Raw genomic sequence first — 17174 nt, forward strand, 5'->3', positions numbered from 1 at the left:
ACCGTATTTTATTTTTAAAAAATTACTTTAATCGCAATAAGTTAATTCTTCACATAACTATGAGGACTTTTTGTTACCATAATTAAATATTATACTGTGAAATGAAATAAGACTTAATATACTTTTGCTTATAACTGTATTAAATACACATTGAATGTGTTTTGTTTTTAATAAACGATTTACTTATTGGTATGTAAACGTTTTATTTTCAGCTGAACGGAAATTTTATTATTTTGGACAAGTACTAAAAACGGTTTATCCGGTTTTCCCCGGGTTTGAGAACTTAAAAACGGTTTTTTTTTTATTAAATTTTTTCGAATAACCGGAAAACCGGTTTTTGAAAAAAGTCGAATAATCGAACACCCTAATACATAGCTACAAATTTGAGCCACCATACATTCATTTAATGTTGTCATCACCCTCAGTTGGCGCAGCATGCATTCACATCAGTTTACGGTGAACTCGATAGCTGAATAACCATTTCATTTCCGGTTTAGGACCCTTCAAAATTCAGTATTGAAATGCGGTCGTAATAGAGTTCTGTATAAGTTAATATCCTGTTTTTTCACATAACATAGAATTGACTTGATTATAAAGGGCAACCTAGCCTTGATTATAAATCGAGATGCCCAACCTTCTAGCATCATATTTTCTCCAAAAACATAAAAGTGTTACGTACATAAATAGATTTGATTTGAAAAGCTTAAAAAGGCATTACATTATATAAATAAATCTTTGTACTAACGTAGAAAATCAAAACCCAAAACGTTTCTAAGCCAAGTCAATAATGTTTAAGCTTACATAATTGTTGCAAGCAAAATTCATTAAACAGAAACGTAAGTGACAGCTCTTAAGTCAATTCAAGTGTATGCTATGTTAAACTAAAAGCATCCTAATTGGTATAATGAGCCGAACGAAAGACTGAAGACATGAACTCGCTTTGTTTAGACTGTATGCAAATGTAAAAAATGATATGCAGGGTACTATTTTCAAGAAACGAGCATTTCTTGTTATTGATCGATGTGTAACATACGACTTTTGCTTTTGTGCTCAATAATTAATATATAAAACGTAATTGCGGCGCCCCTAATTAGATAATCGAAAAAGATTTATACGAAAATACAATAAGCAATAAACCATCAAACTTAAATATTCTTGGAATTCACAGGCTATCAACCAATGGTATAAGCAAAAAACTGTGAAACAGATAAAAGAATAGGTATGTGGCTGAAGAGTTTGATCAATATCACTTTCTCTTAACTTCTCTTTGTCATATACATATCTGCTCTTACAAACAAAGGCATTTAAATCGCAAAAATGATATGATAACAACGAAAAAGCGAAAGAAGGGCAATGCTACTTCATTCACTCAGACCTAACTAGCATTGTGCTGTGGTCTCGGTAGTTCTCTTTATTATTCCAACGAAACGATATAAACCGAGACTAGCGGCTGCGCACAAACGCAGTGCTTGTTGAGACGCGAAGGAGCTTGGTCGATCGCGTGTGTAATTTTTTAGTCACTTATTTAATTTCTAATGGACGAGTGAAGTTTTATTCATATGAAAGAACTGTTTATAAGAGTTTAGAAATTGAAAAATTATCATATACTACAAAAAAAAAGAAAAAAATTGAAAATGAAGAAACAAATTGTAAGTTAAAAATAATATTATGTGAGCATATCTATATTGAGAATAAAATTGTGTGAACTACATAAGTATGAAACAAGTAACCGCTTGCACGAATTTTGTTAATATGAAGTACATAGTAGGCGAAGTTGTGAACAAATATGGGGGTTTAAAAATGTTTGGTATATTTATAACTTTTTTTCGGTCTGCATGAATTACAGTTTGCTTATTTGCTCGCCACAAATAAAAACCAGAAAAATTTGTCTCCCTCTGTTATTCTAGTTGGGCTTTACTTTTCATTTATGTACGGCTATTTAAATTACCGAATTGGTAAACTATACTGAATTTGAAGTAAAACGGTTAAACTGGAAAAGCGTTGTAACAATAAAGTAATAATAAATTCTGGTATTTTTGAATTTTCCAATTTCCACAATTGAACTGTTTATAGTTCAGTGCCTACAAATATTTTAAAACATACTATCTCAAGACTTAGATAGCTGGTTATCGGAAGTACCGTAAAAATGCACCAGGAAAAAACTATAGGACTACAATTTTTAAAAGTATTTGTGTGAGAAGAGGCATGTCTGCATCATCAGGGATATTAGGGTGAACAAAGCCAAGTTTGGTCAATGTCACGCTGGTGTTTCAGGCGGAAAACGTTTTTCTCCTGCAATAGATGCTGCGACAAGAAATGACAAAATAATTTATTGACTTTTCGTAAATGTTATTAAAAAGCTTTTTATTAGCTAAATGAAACGAAAAAGTATGTAGAAAAGTAAAATCCGTAATCAGAAATTGTTAATTGTGTGCAAATTATAAATTCCTAGCTATGCGCATTTAACTTAAGAATCTCGAGTATGATTTACACTTTTTTCCTTTCATTCCTTTTTATTCGTCATTCAACCATTCCCGGCAATGATTATAGTACCGTCAACATATGTATATACATATTGTTTTATGTGGGCAAAATTAAAACTCCAATCGAATATATCGCCGATATCAAGATAAGAACTGCTAGCTGCAAAATTTATGGAAAACTGATAACCACAAATATTTTCCATATATTTTAATACTTAGAATGTTGAGTTGAATTAGTTTTTTCGTTCCACTGTTACATTTTCTTGGATGGAGTTAGCAGCTTTTACCACGGCGTTGACGACATGTAAATATGCAAGTATTTCGCTCAGATAATAATAAGTTAGGGTTCATTGTTGTTAGAAAATATGTCCAAAAAAGCGTTTACGTAAAAAAGATCTTATTGGGATTCAAAATGTCATTTTTGTTTATGTACGTAAAAAAGTTATGAAACCAAATCTTTATTACCATACTTTGAAGTTTTTTTTACCAATTTTCCATTGAAAGTTAGCTGAGTAAACCCTGTAGAGGTTTTGTTCTTCATGCTAGCGAAGAAGGGGAGATATTCTTGTTTTCACATGAAAGTTACTCAGGAATTTACGTAGCCATTGTAACACCTTTTTCAATGAATTATTTTTTCAGTACTTAAATTAATTGCGATATATGTTTATTGTAGACTTTCTACTAGAGCCTGAAGCCGTACAAAATAATGAAGATTGGCATCAAAGGGATTAACAAATATTGCCGAAGGCATTGTCATTCCAAGTATTTGACTCATTTACTTTGCCATTGTGCTAATAAGAATATTTTATCGAACACTGTGTAAAAATCCAACGGTCATTGACATTTATTTGTTGGCTATAAGATTTGGGTTTTAGCTTTTGTTCTTATTTGTTTATTTTTTGGGTTTATATTTAACATGTTTGCCACCAAGCTTTTGTGTGTTCTATCGAACGTTTTATTGAATTACGACACCGAATTAATGTCGATTTCTCTTCTTTAAAGTTTTTAAAGGAATTTATTGAAATACGTACATATTTTATCGACGGACAGTAAGTAATTGAAGATGTAGTTAAGTTTAAAAATTTTAGCTAATGTATTTAAAGCATCGGATTGTTTCATAATTAGTTGTATGTATGTGGGCACAAATGTATGTATACGTAGCCTTAGACCATTCTTAATTCACACACCTTAATAGCGGATTCTGTTCGTAGCTTTTTTCGTTGGTATCTTAGTTTGTCTCTGGTATGATATGTACGTACGAGAATGCTAATTTCCAGTAAACAATGAAAGGCAAGTGAAGAATAATTTTTGACCGCATTTTACGGCATCGCTCTCGTACTGAATACATAATTAGCGTACGTTGCGGCATTCTACGCGTTTAATTTACAAAAACAAAAATATTTAAAAGTCGTACCCTATCTACATTAGGGTGGTTCTGATACCAATTTTTCCAGTTTCCTGCAAACTGTTTCAGCAATCTCAGAATATCACACATATAAGTTTTTGCTCTATTGGAGACGGTCTTGCAGAGAGGTTCAAGCTCAGATTTCGTTCCAATGAAACTTACGTGAATCGCGAACAATAAAGCGTAGTTTTGGCCAAGCTAACTTACAAAGTTGGTACTGTCCAAACAATAAACTACGAAGAGAATGCAATAAGGGAAAGTTGCTCAACAACAAAGGCATGGATTTGGCTTTAAAAGTTCGACTATGGCAGGAGGACGTGTCCGAATCCCACTATAGGGAGAAAATGTTTGAAGAGATTTACAAAGTATAATCGAAACAGCTGTCGCTTTGTCCGTTCTTACGTTCAAATTGGTTTACATTTTTCCAAAATTAATAAATAAATAAAAAATTCTTTAAAATATGTTTTGATACATTAACAGCCATTTTCTCATGTTAGCTTTAAGGTTTATCTGTCCGATAAAAAAGTTTTTTGTATACAAAATTATAGATTTTAAAGTTCACATGAGAAAACAACCCTAAATGCAGTAAAGGGCACTCCTAGCTATCTATTTAACATTTAACAAAGTAACTTCCCATTGCACCAGGGACCAGAAAATTTGATCGTTGTCTGGAGTTGAATGACAATGAGGGATGGTGCCGAAAAAGCTCCGTTTGGTGGCGCATGAACCAAGATATCCGAAAATTCAAACCGTTGTCATAAAACCTTCTTCTGTTCTTTCACTTAGAAATCACTACAAACGTCATTGCAATTTTATTTTGCTGGCAGTAATAAAAAGTAGAGAATAAAAATATAAAAAACAAAATATAAGATTAATATATGAGACGATATATGTATATCAAAGCCGCCAAAGTCCATGCCAAGTAAATTATGGGAAATTCGAATTACTTGTTTCTAAGCTGTCCATTTTCAATTTGATGTACAATTTGCAATAAAAGAAATTTTATGTCGGACTTAGGCATATTAGAAAAAAATCATATGGAAACCACATGAACTTAGTCAGTTTTGATAAATTTTATCAAATTTTTCCGCCAAAAGTCGCACTAGTTGACGACTCTAACAAATTTGTCACTATATGCAATGGCAAAGCAGATCCGACTCTCTTGAAAGCAGGGGCCGAAACTGTTATTCCTTTTATAATATGATTCCTTGCAAAACTACTAATTTTGGACTTTTAATATATTTGGATCAAGATAAAATTTATTTTCGGATTTTTATTTTTTGAGTCCGATAGAACTAGTTAAGCTCGGAATTTTAAAAATAAAAGTCCGGAAATAAAAGTTAAATCCGGACTTTTATTTTTTAAGGCCAAAATAAAAGTCCTGCTTGATAACAAAGAAGAGGCTTATCCGAAACAAAAATTTTTTCTTAATTCGGATAAGCCGTTTCTTCTTTGTTATCAAGCCGGGTTTTTATTTTGGCCTTAAAAAATAAAAGTCCGGATTTAACTTTTATTTCCGGACTTTTATTTTTAAAAGTCCGAGTTTAACTAGTTCTATCGGACTAAAAAATAAAAATACAGATTTTACTTTTATATGTGGACTTTTATGGAAAAAGTTCGAAAAATAAAAAGGATGCATGATTCGACATGATACTGCTATAGGGATACCTGGGAACTCAAACATTTTCACCTAGGTCCATTTTTTGACCAGGACTTTTTCGACTCCGAAAAAAGAGAAGATTATTATTTTCCGTCCCTGCTTGAAAGGACCTAAGCAATTTTAATATGCACATACAATTAAATTAAATTAAATTAAATTACATACTGTTGGAGTTATCCATCTTAAATTAAATTGGTATCTCTTATTTTAAAAGATGCCCCAACTTTTATTTCAGAGTCGAAATGTATGTGTATGGACCAAAGCAGTTATAACAAAAAACAAAAGCCAGCACAGGGCCTAATAGGGCTAGATATTCGAAATTTAGTGCGGGGTAAATCGTAAAAAAATTTATAGTTTTCGTCCTTAACTAAAGGCAATCCATAAATTAAACAAAACAAAGTATATGGTGCATTAAAATTGTGGGGTAAATATCCAGAATAAAATGGAGACTTACTTTCGAAATATTAGTTCGTGAGTGTGAAAAATCCAAAAAAAGCTTGCGTTTTTGCGGGATAGCTCCATGATTTTTAGCTTTTGTGAGTCAGGTGAAATTTTCAGAAAAGGAAATAACATTAAAAAAAGTTGTCTTAAATAGTACTTGATTCAAAGTTTACTGCAATGCTATATTTTATGATATGATATATTTTTGTCTACTCAATTAATTGCAAAGCTATTCTTAAAGTAATTTAAGTTTTTTTATATAAAAATGTTGATATTATTGAAATTATAATCTGTAGTGACTAACAATAATAATTATAAGGTATACCCTTGCTGTGTTAGGATTGAACCACGAAAAAGTAAATAAATAAATAAGATGGCTGCTAATGTGTTCGCTTAGATTCTTATTTAAACTTTTTTATTGTCATACTAATTTTAAATTTATTTGAAATTTATTGGCACAGTGGTTACCGTGGGGTCGTGGCAATGTGGTCCTTAAACCGAAATAAAAACATAAAAATTCTTTAAAAAAAAACCTGCTTCTAAACGGTTCGACCACAGGCAGTGGTTTGGGAAACACTACGAATGAATTTCTGCTATGAGAAGCTTATCTGCGAAAATTAGTCTGCCTCAGAGATGCCTGTTATGGTCGTCGTAGAATATAGAGGTCCCGTCCCGCTAAATTGTTGTTTAAAAACTAAACAGGGAAGCAGGTGGCAACCGAAATATAATATTGTCCATGGAATCTTCGAATAAGAGAAAAGCTTATTGTATTTGTATTTGTACCAAATTGGTGAATTTCTCTCGTAGACTACAGTGGTCATACCACCAGTGGCTTCCGACTGAAATAACGAAATTTAGCATCAAAATACTTGGCTAGCGTTTCGAATGATTTCTAAGGACCTTTCGGAGTCGGCATAAAACAAGTAGGTCCGCCATCTGTACGGAAAAGCAGCATACCACAAATTGGAAGAGAAGTTCGGGCTTAAACTTCTTGGAGGTATATCGGGCCAAGGGATTGTTATTATAACTGTCTATTATTATTATAAAAATAAAGCAACTTCTCGAAGTTCTCGTTTTTCGTTGCTATTAATGTAACTGTTATATAATTATATGCATATGGAATAGAATCTGAAAATGTTGGCTCAAAAATTAGAAGTTTTTTTTACTGCAACGAAAAATGTTCGTTATTCGTACTTAATTGTACACCTTTAAGTCAATTAATGCTATGATAAATGCTTTATAAACGAATGTACTTAAAAATAAAATAAATACTCGGCGTGATATATCTGACAGGATATTTTGGCCGAGCTTCCCTTTCACCTAAGTAGATGTTTTATGCAAACACCAAACGGCTTTTTATGGCAGAAATACACTTGGATTGTTTGCCAACCAGGGATCCCGTTTGAAAAAAACATTTTCTCAAGTATTTTAAAGTAGACTTTTTTGGGGCTTGAACCCAACCGCGGTAGGCGAGCACGCACCATCCCACCAAGGCGTTCGCCAATAAATATACCCATGATATTTACCATATAAATTATCTAATTGACATCCTCTTTATTTTTAGCTTATATTTTCAATATTATTTGCAATATCTATTACACCTCAGGGGCAACCAATCGGTTCTGGCGATGCAGATGTTACGTAAGTATTCGCAGACGATTTAAATAGATTAATACGAATTGTCGTATCAGTCTTTTCAAAAGTATTTTAACGTGCTTGGCTCTTATTTCTGTTCTAATCTAAAACATTCCAGCAACGGAATATATAACAATTCACAACGCTTTTTCATAATAATTTTCATTTTACTTTAGACAATATTGTCCTTAATAACTCCTTTATTGCTCGCTTCTGTGCTTAAATGAGCGTTCGAAATCATAAAATCCGAGCTTCAATCATTTTGTTTATTCGTTCGTTGTGTGAACCTCAATGTCATGCCATTTGGACAATTAGTATTATCCTTGTCATTTGTACGTAATGATCAAAAATTAACCTAAATTCTTCCATTGCATATTAAACAAAGTAAAATTAGATACGTTTTCAGCACTTTAGTACTCATAAGCGTACACCCATTGCTTGCAATTTTCGTTTGCAGAGTTGAGAAGCAAAGGCTAGTCAAATTCCCTGATGAAGTTGACCAACTACAAGGCTCTACCGGAAACAACTCCGAAAAATCAAATGCGAAGATGCATGAAGCTCAGCGAATTCTCAAAGAAATCGAAAAAATTAACAATGCACTGGGATATGTTCGGAAGCAAACAGAGCAATCTAAGCTTCCAGCTATTTTAGATTCAAGCCAGTATCTATTTCCAAAGCCACTAATGCAACCGTTTCATCAACAGTACCACCAAACGACTGATTTAAATGGGGAAACCATTCTTCTTCCTTCCATTAGGTCAGTTCGATTGGACCAACAATACATTTTGCCCTACTCAGATTTCGAAGCAACTCAGTTTAACAGACCTCCTCTTAAACAACAAAAGGTAAAAAAAGACAATACAAGCCATAATACTTTGTTCTTTCGACCGAGCCTAGTTGTTATACCATCATCACATGGTTCATCCGAACGGCAACAATTGACTACACATTTTGTAGTACCGGTGCGACTTTACGAGCTAAATAAGGAAGAATATATTAATAAAAATACCCCTCAAGAGTTTTATGTGAAAGGATATAAGATTGTTGGAGATATTGACAATTTGTATTGGAAAACTAAGCAAAAGAAACAAGAAAAATATGCTAAGCTAAAACCAAAATATCATTTGTTTTTTTTACCTCGCGAGGTGGCTCTGAATGAAGATTCCAAACACGCCATTTCACAAACAACCCAAATAAAATTTGTGGAAAAGGGAGACGCCAATATTATAAATTCAAGAGAGAAAAAGGTTATTGGGATACAAAGACCTTACAAAATACAAACTACAGCAACTAGTAGTAGCAGCGGTGGTGGGTCGAGCTCTAATGTTACAACTCAAATTATAAGAAAACGAGTTATACCAAAACCATTAAGGGAAAAAGAGCCTAGCACAAGTGAGCAAGCTGAGCAACAGCTTCCCATTGGGGGAATTTCTGCTGAGGCTACCCATCCTAACACCAATACCAACATAAATATGAATTCAAATCTTATAGGCAAACCTTCAATGAATAATCCAACACATAGTTCGAATAACTTCAATTCCCGTCCAGGAGCTTTGAGCATTCAAAATGTTGTGTCTACCATCGCACGACCGAACGACCCAAAAAATACCACTGCCGCCAATGCCATAAAAACAGCTTTTCAAAATATATTCAAATTTCCTTTCCGTCAAGACAACAAGCCAGATGGTTCATCCAACGTTTCTGGTCAAATGCCTCAAACGGTTCCCTATATTACAACACAAACATATCGGCCGGTGCAACCTTTTTACGAAGTTATCGGTGATCAACCTCCACAGAAAGTGAGTGATTATCAATGGGAGGATGAGACAAGTAACAGCGCTTCCGAGGCTGATGAAACGGATAACTCCACTGTGCACATGGAGAAACAAATATTCGGACACCGCCATACTGCGGAACAACAAACACAAATGGAAGCCGCTAAGCAAGGCGGTATAATTATTCAGCGTCTTAAAGTGCGAAAAGGTGGAATCGCAATTGCTGGACCTGGCGGTGTAGCAACAGCAGGTAGTGGTGGAACTGCTATTGTTGGTCCTGGCGGTTATGCACTTACACACCCACGTAGTTTGACCATAGCTGGACCAGGTGCAAAGATAATTGCAATTCCTTCTAATGTTGATTTGAAAGATGCACTTCAGAGAACAAATCCGAGCGATCAGAGTATTCCGCGTGAAGGTAAATTGGTTGCTACTGGTCCTACAGTTTATTACTCACCAGCTACGGGGATGGATTCAACATCACACATTTATAATGACTGATCAACGCATCAACACTTTTAACTTTTAAAGTTCATTACTATAACTTTAATAAAATAAAATAAAATATATATACTTATTTATTTCAACTGAAATTACCATAGATGAGTTACATATGTTTCATTTTTGTAAGAACTGCATCTTTTGTAAAAAAGTAAGCCCCTTTGGGTTGCACATATACGGAGCCACCACTAAACACGCCTTTTTCATAAACACCTTCATTCGCCCCTAATCGACTATCATTGCCACATCCGCTCATTTACTAATTCATAAATTTAGTAATTAATATTTTTATTGTAAATATTAAAAAATCATAGCCATTCACAATGTACTTCTTTTCCCATTTGCACACTCAACCACCTGCTGACTACATAATATTACTCCCGCTATAAAATACTCATACTACACCATCGGCAGCAGCTGGGAAACTAAAAGTATACAACCATGGCCTTTGTCCCTGAGTCCATCTGAATCTTACATGAATCCAACATATTTTATTTCCGATTACTTAGCACAGCAGCCACGACATTTTGAAACACGCTTGCCGCTGCGAATAATTCCAACTTATTTTTTACCTTTAGCTGAATCAAGAACTTCTATGACAAACTTAAGTGACAACGAGATCGCAATCCCCCAAAATAATGGAAAGAAGCAAAATAAAAGAAAAATGTTAAAAGAAAGGTCTAAAACGACACCATTTATAAAATTACCATCAAGACGTACAGTTGATGCTCCTAGCATACAGAGTGGAGATTTCAAAAGCGATACACATCTACTAAAAGCGATGCAACAGATAAATCCAGAATTTGTGATTGAGGATATTCTTCCAGGCTCAGGTCAACACATACTAGGTTTAGTATCGAAACTTTCTAACCCAATGACGCATTTAGCTGATTCTGCAATAAATTTAAGGGACTCTTCGCTTAAAAAGCAAACCTCACGAACAAGAAAGATAGCTAAACATTCCTCTTCAGAACTTGAATTACCACACAACGAGCTGAAAGTGGAAGCGATTGGCCACACGGCTACATCAGGCACAATACCCCAAATACCATTTAGTACCTACTTTCTTCCGTACTTCGCAGAAGGCCAACGGGACAAAACTAAAACTGCTGCCCTTATACTGGAGCCTCATTCAAAAGCAGTAGTGGGAAACGGTGGAACAGCTGTATCTATTCCGATATCGAAAGCATTTTTGAAGCGTGGGGTACCTACTAACATTTATTTCAATCCAGAGTCAGTAGCTGTCGCTGGTGTGGGAGGCAAGGCGCATGCCCAGGCTGATCTGGAACTCTATTTGGTAGACTAATACAACAACATACTTAGACATAAGTTCATATTGTTAGAATTCTTATTTGTAAATAGGTAAAATAGTAATAGTATTTAAGAAGAATGGAAATGTTCGTTTGTAGATGTAGTAAATTTCTTTCTAATTATCTAATGAAACTATCTTCTAAATGGTTGTGTATATTAAAATAAACTTTTTTAGTCGATTGCGTTTTCCCTTTCTTGTTAGTTTATTGACACATTCAGAACGCTTATGGTTTTATAATTTGTAAAATTTTACTTGGTGATTTGATAATTATTTTATTAACCAACCCTTCCCCAAACATAATGCAGCCAGAGGTACAATGACCTGCCAGGTTTCAAAGAAAATGTATTACCCTACTACGGCGGTCTACGGGGTCAATCGTTGCAGCTAATTCGTACAAATGATGGGACCGATAATATGTTTATCATAGCACCTGGAAAGCTGCCTGCCCTACTATCTAACAATAAGCCGGCTCATACCAGGAAAAGTAGTATTTCCATAACTACAGATGATATCGAATCTCTGAAAAAACCATCTCCGACGATCAGCTTTGAGCAAGACTTCAATCGAATACAAATAGCAGCAGCTCGCTTGGTAGCTATTCAAGAGATTGCAAAGAGAAAAGGTTTCTTTAGTTCTGAAGATAATAGGATTTACGCAGAGAGTTTGCTTGAATTGGGTGAGGCAGCTCAGAACTTGGCTAATTTACAAAAAACTGGAAAAATTAAGGATTTCAGTCTACTACTAAAGCCCGATATCCAAATGCCTACAAGGCAACCTTTGGTTATAGCTGAATCGACACCGGGAGTCGAAAATTCTGTGAGCGAACAAAAAGTTGAAGAAATGACTGAGCAGCAGCTTAATGAAGAAGATATTTTGCCCCCAAACACTGAGGATCCATACGAAGATGTAAGCGACACAGTAGCTATAACAGCACCTAAAAAAGATGCTTCTGTTGCTGAAGCTAAGCCCGTAGGTAAGTTATTTAATTTTCACGGTGGGGTGCAATAACGCCATACGCAATAAGGCCATAATGATTTTATTTTCCGTTGCAATTGGAAATAAAGCCATCATTTTGATATGGTCTTATTCCAACTGTCAAGGGAAATAAAGACATCATGATGGTCTTATTGCGTTTTCCAAAATTTATATCTAAATAAGATAACATAGTTTGGTACGGACGGTCAGCGCGGCGGGGCGCCGGACGCGAAACCCGCGCCGCGCGGCGCCACACAGCAGGCGAATTAACGCTGCCTCAATTAAGGGCGAATTAATGGTGACTTATAACCATAAAGCCATAACCAGATAAAACAGATGATCACACCTACCTTACGGAAATCAATGTAATCGAGTTAGCGTTATGGTATGACGCCATTAATCGATTACATTTATTTCCATAAGGTAGGTTCGATCAGCTGTTTTATCTGGTTATGGCTTAATGGTTATAAGTCACCATTAATTCGCCCTTTAATCTGCCAAGTTACGCTTATATATATGTATATATATAAAATATGTTTTTAGTTTATCCAAAAAATCGGGAAATAACAAATTTTTTTTACTTATTATTAAGAATTCATGAGCTTAACACCGGCTTATAATAATTGAATATTCAATTATTATGTTTTTCTAAGAGGAACTGAAAAGAAAGAAAGAAATATTTACTGGCATATTGCGATGGTACCATTTCGAAAACCGCCACGAATTGATTATTAGAACATATTTCGAAAATTAAATTATTTTCCATTTGCGCTGGTATTTCTCAAACCAATTGGAAATAACGCCATATGGCCTTATTGCGTACGGTGTTATTGCACCCCACCAATTTTCACATAGCACGATTGCATCTGAATTCCGCATCATTAAATTTAATTAAAATGTAACTATCTGTTGATACTTAGGACTCTCAATTGCTGGAGAAGGTGGTGTTGCTTCATCAAAACCGAATGCGATTGCACTTTCCGGACGTAATGGGTTGGCCGTTTCAGCTCCAAAAGCTACCGCTATAGCCGGTGTATCGGCAGAAGAAGCCGCAGCTTTTAGTGTATCAATACCCAACAGAAATAATCTTGTAATTAAGGCCGGTAATCGTATATCCCAGCGTCCTGTGTACGATGATTACAGTGAAGATTACAGTGACCTTCCGCCAATCCGTTCAATGTTCACACGGGATGTATCCGTTTCCCATGACTCAACTACTCCTGTCGTAAGCAGAAAAAACAAAAATAACATTACAAAGGTAAAAAACACTAGCTCAGGGGCTGATGAATCATTTCTAGATAAATGGAAGACTATGATAGCAGAAGATTATGCAGCATCGGGACGCAGCGCTCCACTCAGAAATAAACAGTCAGTCAGAGACATGATCAACATATCGCAATCTTCTACAATAACAAAAGTTTAATATTTTATGTATTCTAAATGAAATAATTATTTGTAGAGTACCATGAAAATTTTCATTTACCTATATATCTAAACTATTTACTTAGTCCATGACGCAATAAAATGAGACAGGTGAAGCCCCTTTTACAAAATGGAGTCGCATTTGACAATACTCGCCTTCATGGTTCAATTATATGGCTGGCTCATCGGTACAGCAACAACATAACTTTGTTTAGATTGTCAAAATCTGTGTGTAGACATAATCTTCGACACTGTACAGCCACGCGCTCGAACCCACGCCTTTACCGCTTAAACGATCATGTCCACCTCTCGCCTTCTCTTAATCTCGCCCAATCTAATTGGGACTTCTACGGAGCAAGCCTCATTCCCATCTATTCTCATATGCCCTGGGACCCAATATAGATGTACGCTTCTCCCTGTCCCGATTCTTTCCAGGGATTGCTTACACTCTAACACACTTTTAGATGCCGTGCTTTGCGATATTATTGCCTTAATTGCTACCTGGCTGTCAATATAAAAGTTAAGAAGGCTGCAGTTTAAGCTATTCTCTTCCAGTGTTTCTACGGCTTTGGTTTCGGTTAATACTTCCGCTTGGAAAAGGCTACAGGGATCTGGCAGCTTGTAGGATCTGTATTTCCGCATCAGCACAGTATACTGCAGCCTTACTCCTTCCACTACTTTGGAACCATCTGTGTACACATGCATCGCCTCGTCCCCAATTTGAGCACTCTTGCGCCAAACTTCCACTTCTATTCTGGCTTTAAGGTATCCCTCGAAGCGCAGATAGGAAATCAGGAAGTCTGTTCGTCCTGTAATTGATGACGCTATATATGACCGAGATTGGTTGCAGTTGTTAACGCTATGTTCTTTGCTACCAGGTCTACAGGTGGAATGTGCAGAATGGCATACAGTGTAGACGTCGGGGTTGTTTTCAGGGCTCCCGTAATTCTCAGAATTGATAGCCTGCATACCCCCTCAAATTTTTTGAAGTAGTTTGTTTTTTGTGTGGCTTTCCATCAAACAAGAACTCCATAGTATGGAATAGGGTTTACAATCGCTGTAAATACCCAATGAGAGGAGAGGGTGATGAACCCCACGTACACCCCAGCATTCTTTTGCATGCATAAAGTGCCGTCGAGGCCTTCTTCACCCTCTCCTCCATGTTTGGCTTCCACGACAGCTTACTGTCTAGGATGATTCCTAGATATGTTGTGCAAAGTTTCTCCTGTAGGGTCACCCCTCCTAACTTAGGCCTGGTCCAATTTGGGACCTTGTAAACAAGACCATATCCGTCTACTCCACGCTAGCTGTCAACCCGACATGAGATGTCCAGGTATGTATATTCCGAAGCGTCCGATCCATCAACGAGCTGATCGTTGGAAGGCACTCAGCAGTTGGTTGATGACTAGCGTCCACAGCAGAGGTGATAGCATCCCTCCCTGCGGCGTGTCCCTGTCCACTGATTTCGTGGCCTCATACAATCCCCATTATGAGGTAATCTTCCTGCAATTTAACATACAGCCGAACCATCTGGTTAAGGCTGGATGTACTTTAATATAATTAAGACCATTCGTGATCGCGCATTTAGAAACATTGTTGAAAGCGCCGGCAATATATAAAAAGGCCCCTAGAGCATTTTCCTTATATTCCAGGGCTTTTTATATGTTTATTACCACGCTATGCAATGCGGTGTCTACCGACTTGCCTTTGTTGTACGCATGTTGTGTTGTTGAGAGCAGCCTTTCATCCACTTTGGACTTTATATACACATCTATCAGCCTCTCAAAGGTTTTGAGCAGAAATGATGATAAGCTGATGGGTCTATAGTCTTTGGGATACACGTGACCGATCTTCCCGGCCTTTGGTAGGAAAGGTACACGAGTAGTTCTCCAAGAGTACATGATTCAGTCTGATACACCCATCGAATATTCTTTTAAGCCATTCCAGGACCGCTCTACTTGAATGTTGTAGCATGGCCGGGAATATACCATCTGGGTCCGGCGATTTAAACTTCGAAAACGTCTTCACCGCCCAGTCGATATTGGTATCGGTCACCAAGCCCGGCACTACTCGCTCCGTAATCGAATGTGAGCGCTGTCTGCTAGCTCTTCTAAATCATCTACCGATGGGAAATGTGTATCGAAAACCACCTCAAGGGACTCCTCACTATTACGTTACCATTCCCCGTTTTTTTTTAGTCCCTGGATGATTTATTTTCTTTTCTTTAGTGGAAATGGAAAAGTTTTATTCAACGCAACTGAATATCTGGAACTTGAGAGTATCCCATTGTCTACAACTAAGGATTATGGAAACAGACTTTTCTTTTTACTAGTTTCTCTGAAACCATTACCCTTATTCTTTTAGTCTCACTCTCCCTATTCTTCTTGGTCTGTTTGCATTTCCCATTTCCCACTTCCCTCTAACTTTCTCTACTTTTTCTTCCTATTTCTCATCATTTTTCTGTCATTTTCCCGTGTCCAATGTGTGAGACATATCGAGTTTCACTCTTTATGAGGGCCGTCAAATTTTTCTTGTTGTACTACTAAAATCACCTGCCTGCTTTTATTGCGTCATGACTTGGACATAATTAAAAATAAGCACAAATATTTTTACACGAGCTTTTTATTCTATTTTAAAAACTTATGGTATGTAGATGCCATGATTGAATTACTACATAGTAGAGATATACGCCGCCAATAAACGAAGCCGCCGCCGCCGATTTTGGTCGTTTTTCGCACGCCGCCGCCGAAAGTCAAAAATATCGGCGCGGTACTTTTCTACTCGTTTAAGACTGTTTATGCCATTTATTGTTCATGTAGAAAATTGGTCGCATATGGTCGAAAGTGGCATCAACGGATGTGCATCTCTGCCAGTTAGAATAAACTAATTGCAAAATTTAACTCTTTCTGACCGTTCAAAAGTTATTTAAAAAAACAAGTAAGGACGGACTGTGCCGAAGACTTCATACCTTTCATGAATGGGGCTGAACAATAATCTTATCCCATTCGTAATCTCCAAATAATGCGCTGTATAATATAAGAAATATATAGTGAACTGATGTACATACCTAAACGATTTTAAGATAAATATAAAAAAATGGCAAAAAACCCCCTTATCTGAACGATCCGTTGTATGGGATATATATTATATATAGCTCCGATCCAAATGATTTTTACAGGAAATCTTTTATGATATATTATAATATATATCATCAAGTTTAACGTTTTTATATTGGAAACTAAGGGAGACATGGCCAAAAATCTTTCTATCTGAACGATCGGTTGTATGGGATATATACTATATATAGCTCCGATCAAAGTGATTTTGTCAGGATATTTTCTATGATATATTAGAATATATATCACCGAGTTTCACGTTTATACTTTCTAAATTGCGGCAGGAATGACCAAAATCGTCTTATCTGAACGATCGGTTGTATGGGAGATATATGTTATAGTGGTCCGATCCTACCGGATCCCACAAATGTCTAATATAACACAAAAATACATCCTTGTGCCAAATTTCATTGAGATATCTCAAAATTTGAGGGACTAGTTTGCGTTCA

The 17174-nt window shown here is 36.0% G+C and overlaps 2 protein-coding genes across 5 annotated transcripts in view; one reads left to right on the forward strand and one right to left on the reverse strand.

Moving 5' to 3' along the window:
* Positions 1–17174, reverse strand: part of Obp73a (Odorant-binding protein 73a) — a 372527-nt gene that overhangs the window by 84408 nt on the left and 270945 nt on the right. The gene's annotated exons all lie outside the window — the stretch shown is intronic.
* Positions 1445–16221, forward strand: LOC137253648 (uncharacterized). Of its 3 annotated transcripts, XM_067790976.1 has the most exons (5): positions 1445–1649; positions 7554–7630; positions 9116–9817; positions 10479–10748; positions 10810–10990. In XM_067790976.1, exons 2-5 carry the CDS (start codon positions 7618–7620, stop codon positions 10851–10853), a joined length of 1029 nt encoding a protein of 342 aa, XP_067647077.1. In that variant the 5' UTR covers positions 1445–1649; positions 7554–7617; the 3' UTR covers positions 10854–10990. The 3 variants fall into 3 exon arrangements, with proteins under 3 accessions (XP_067647077.1, XP_067647074.1, XP_067647075.1); XM_067790973.1 differs by having other exon boundaries at positions 10479–11408; XM_067790974.1 differs by lacking the exons at positions 9116–9817; positions 10479–10748; positions 10810–10990 and adding exons at positions 11518–12185; positions 13108–16221 and having other exon boundaries at positions 1457–1649.

This window comes from Eurosta solidaginis, chromosome 5 (genome assembly GCF_040869045.1).
Source record: "Eurosta solidaginis isolate ZX-2024a chromosome 5, ASM4086904v1, whole genome shotgun sequence".
In the NCBI taxonomy this organism is placed as follows: domain Eukaryota; kingdom Metazoa; phylum Arthropoda; class Insecta; order Diptera; family Tephritidae; genus Eurosta; species Eurosta solidaginis.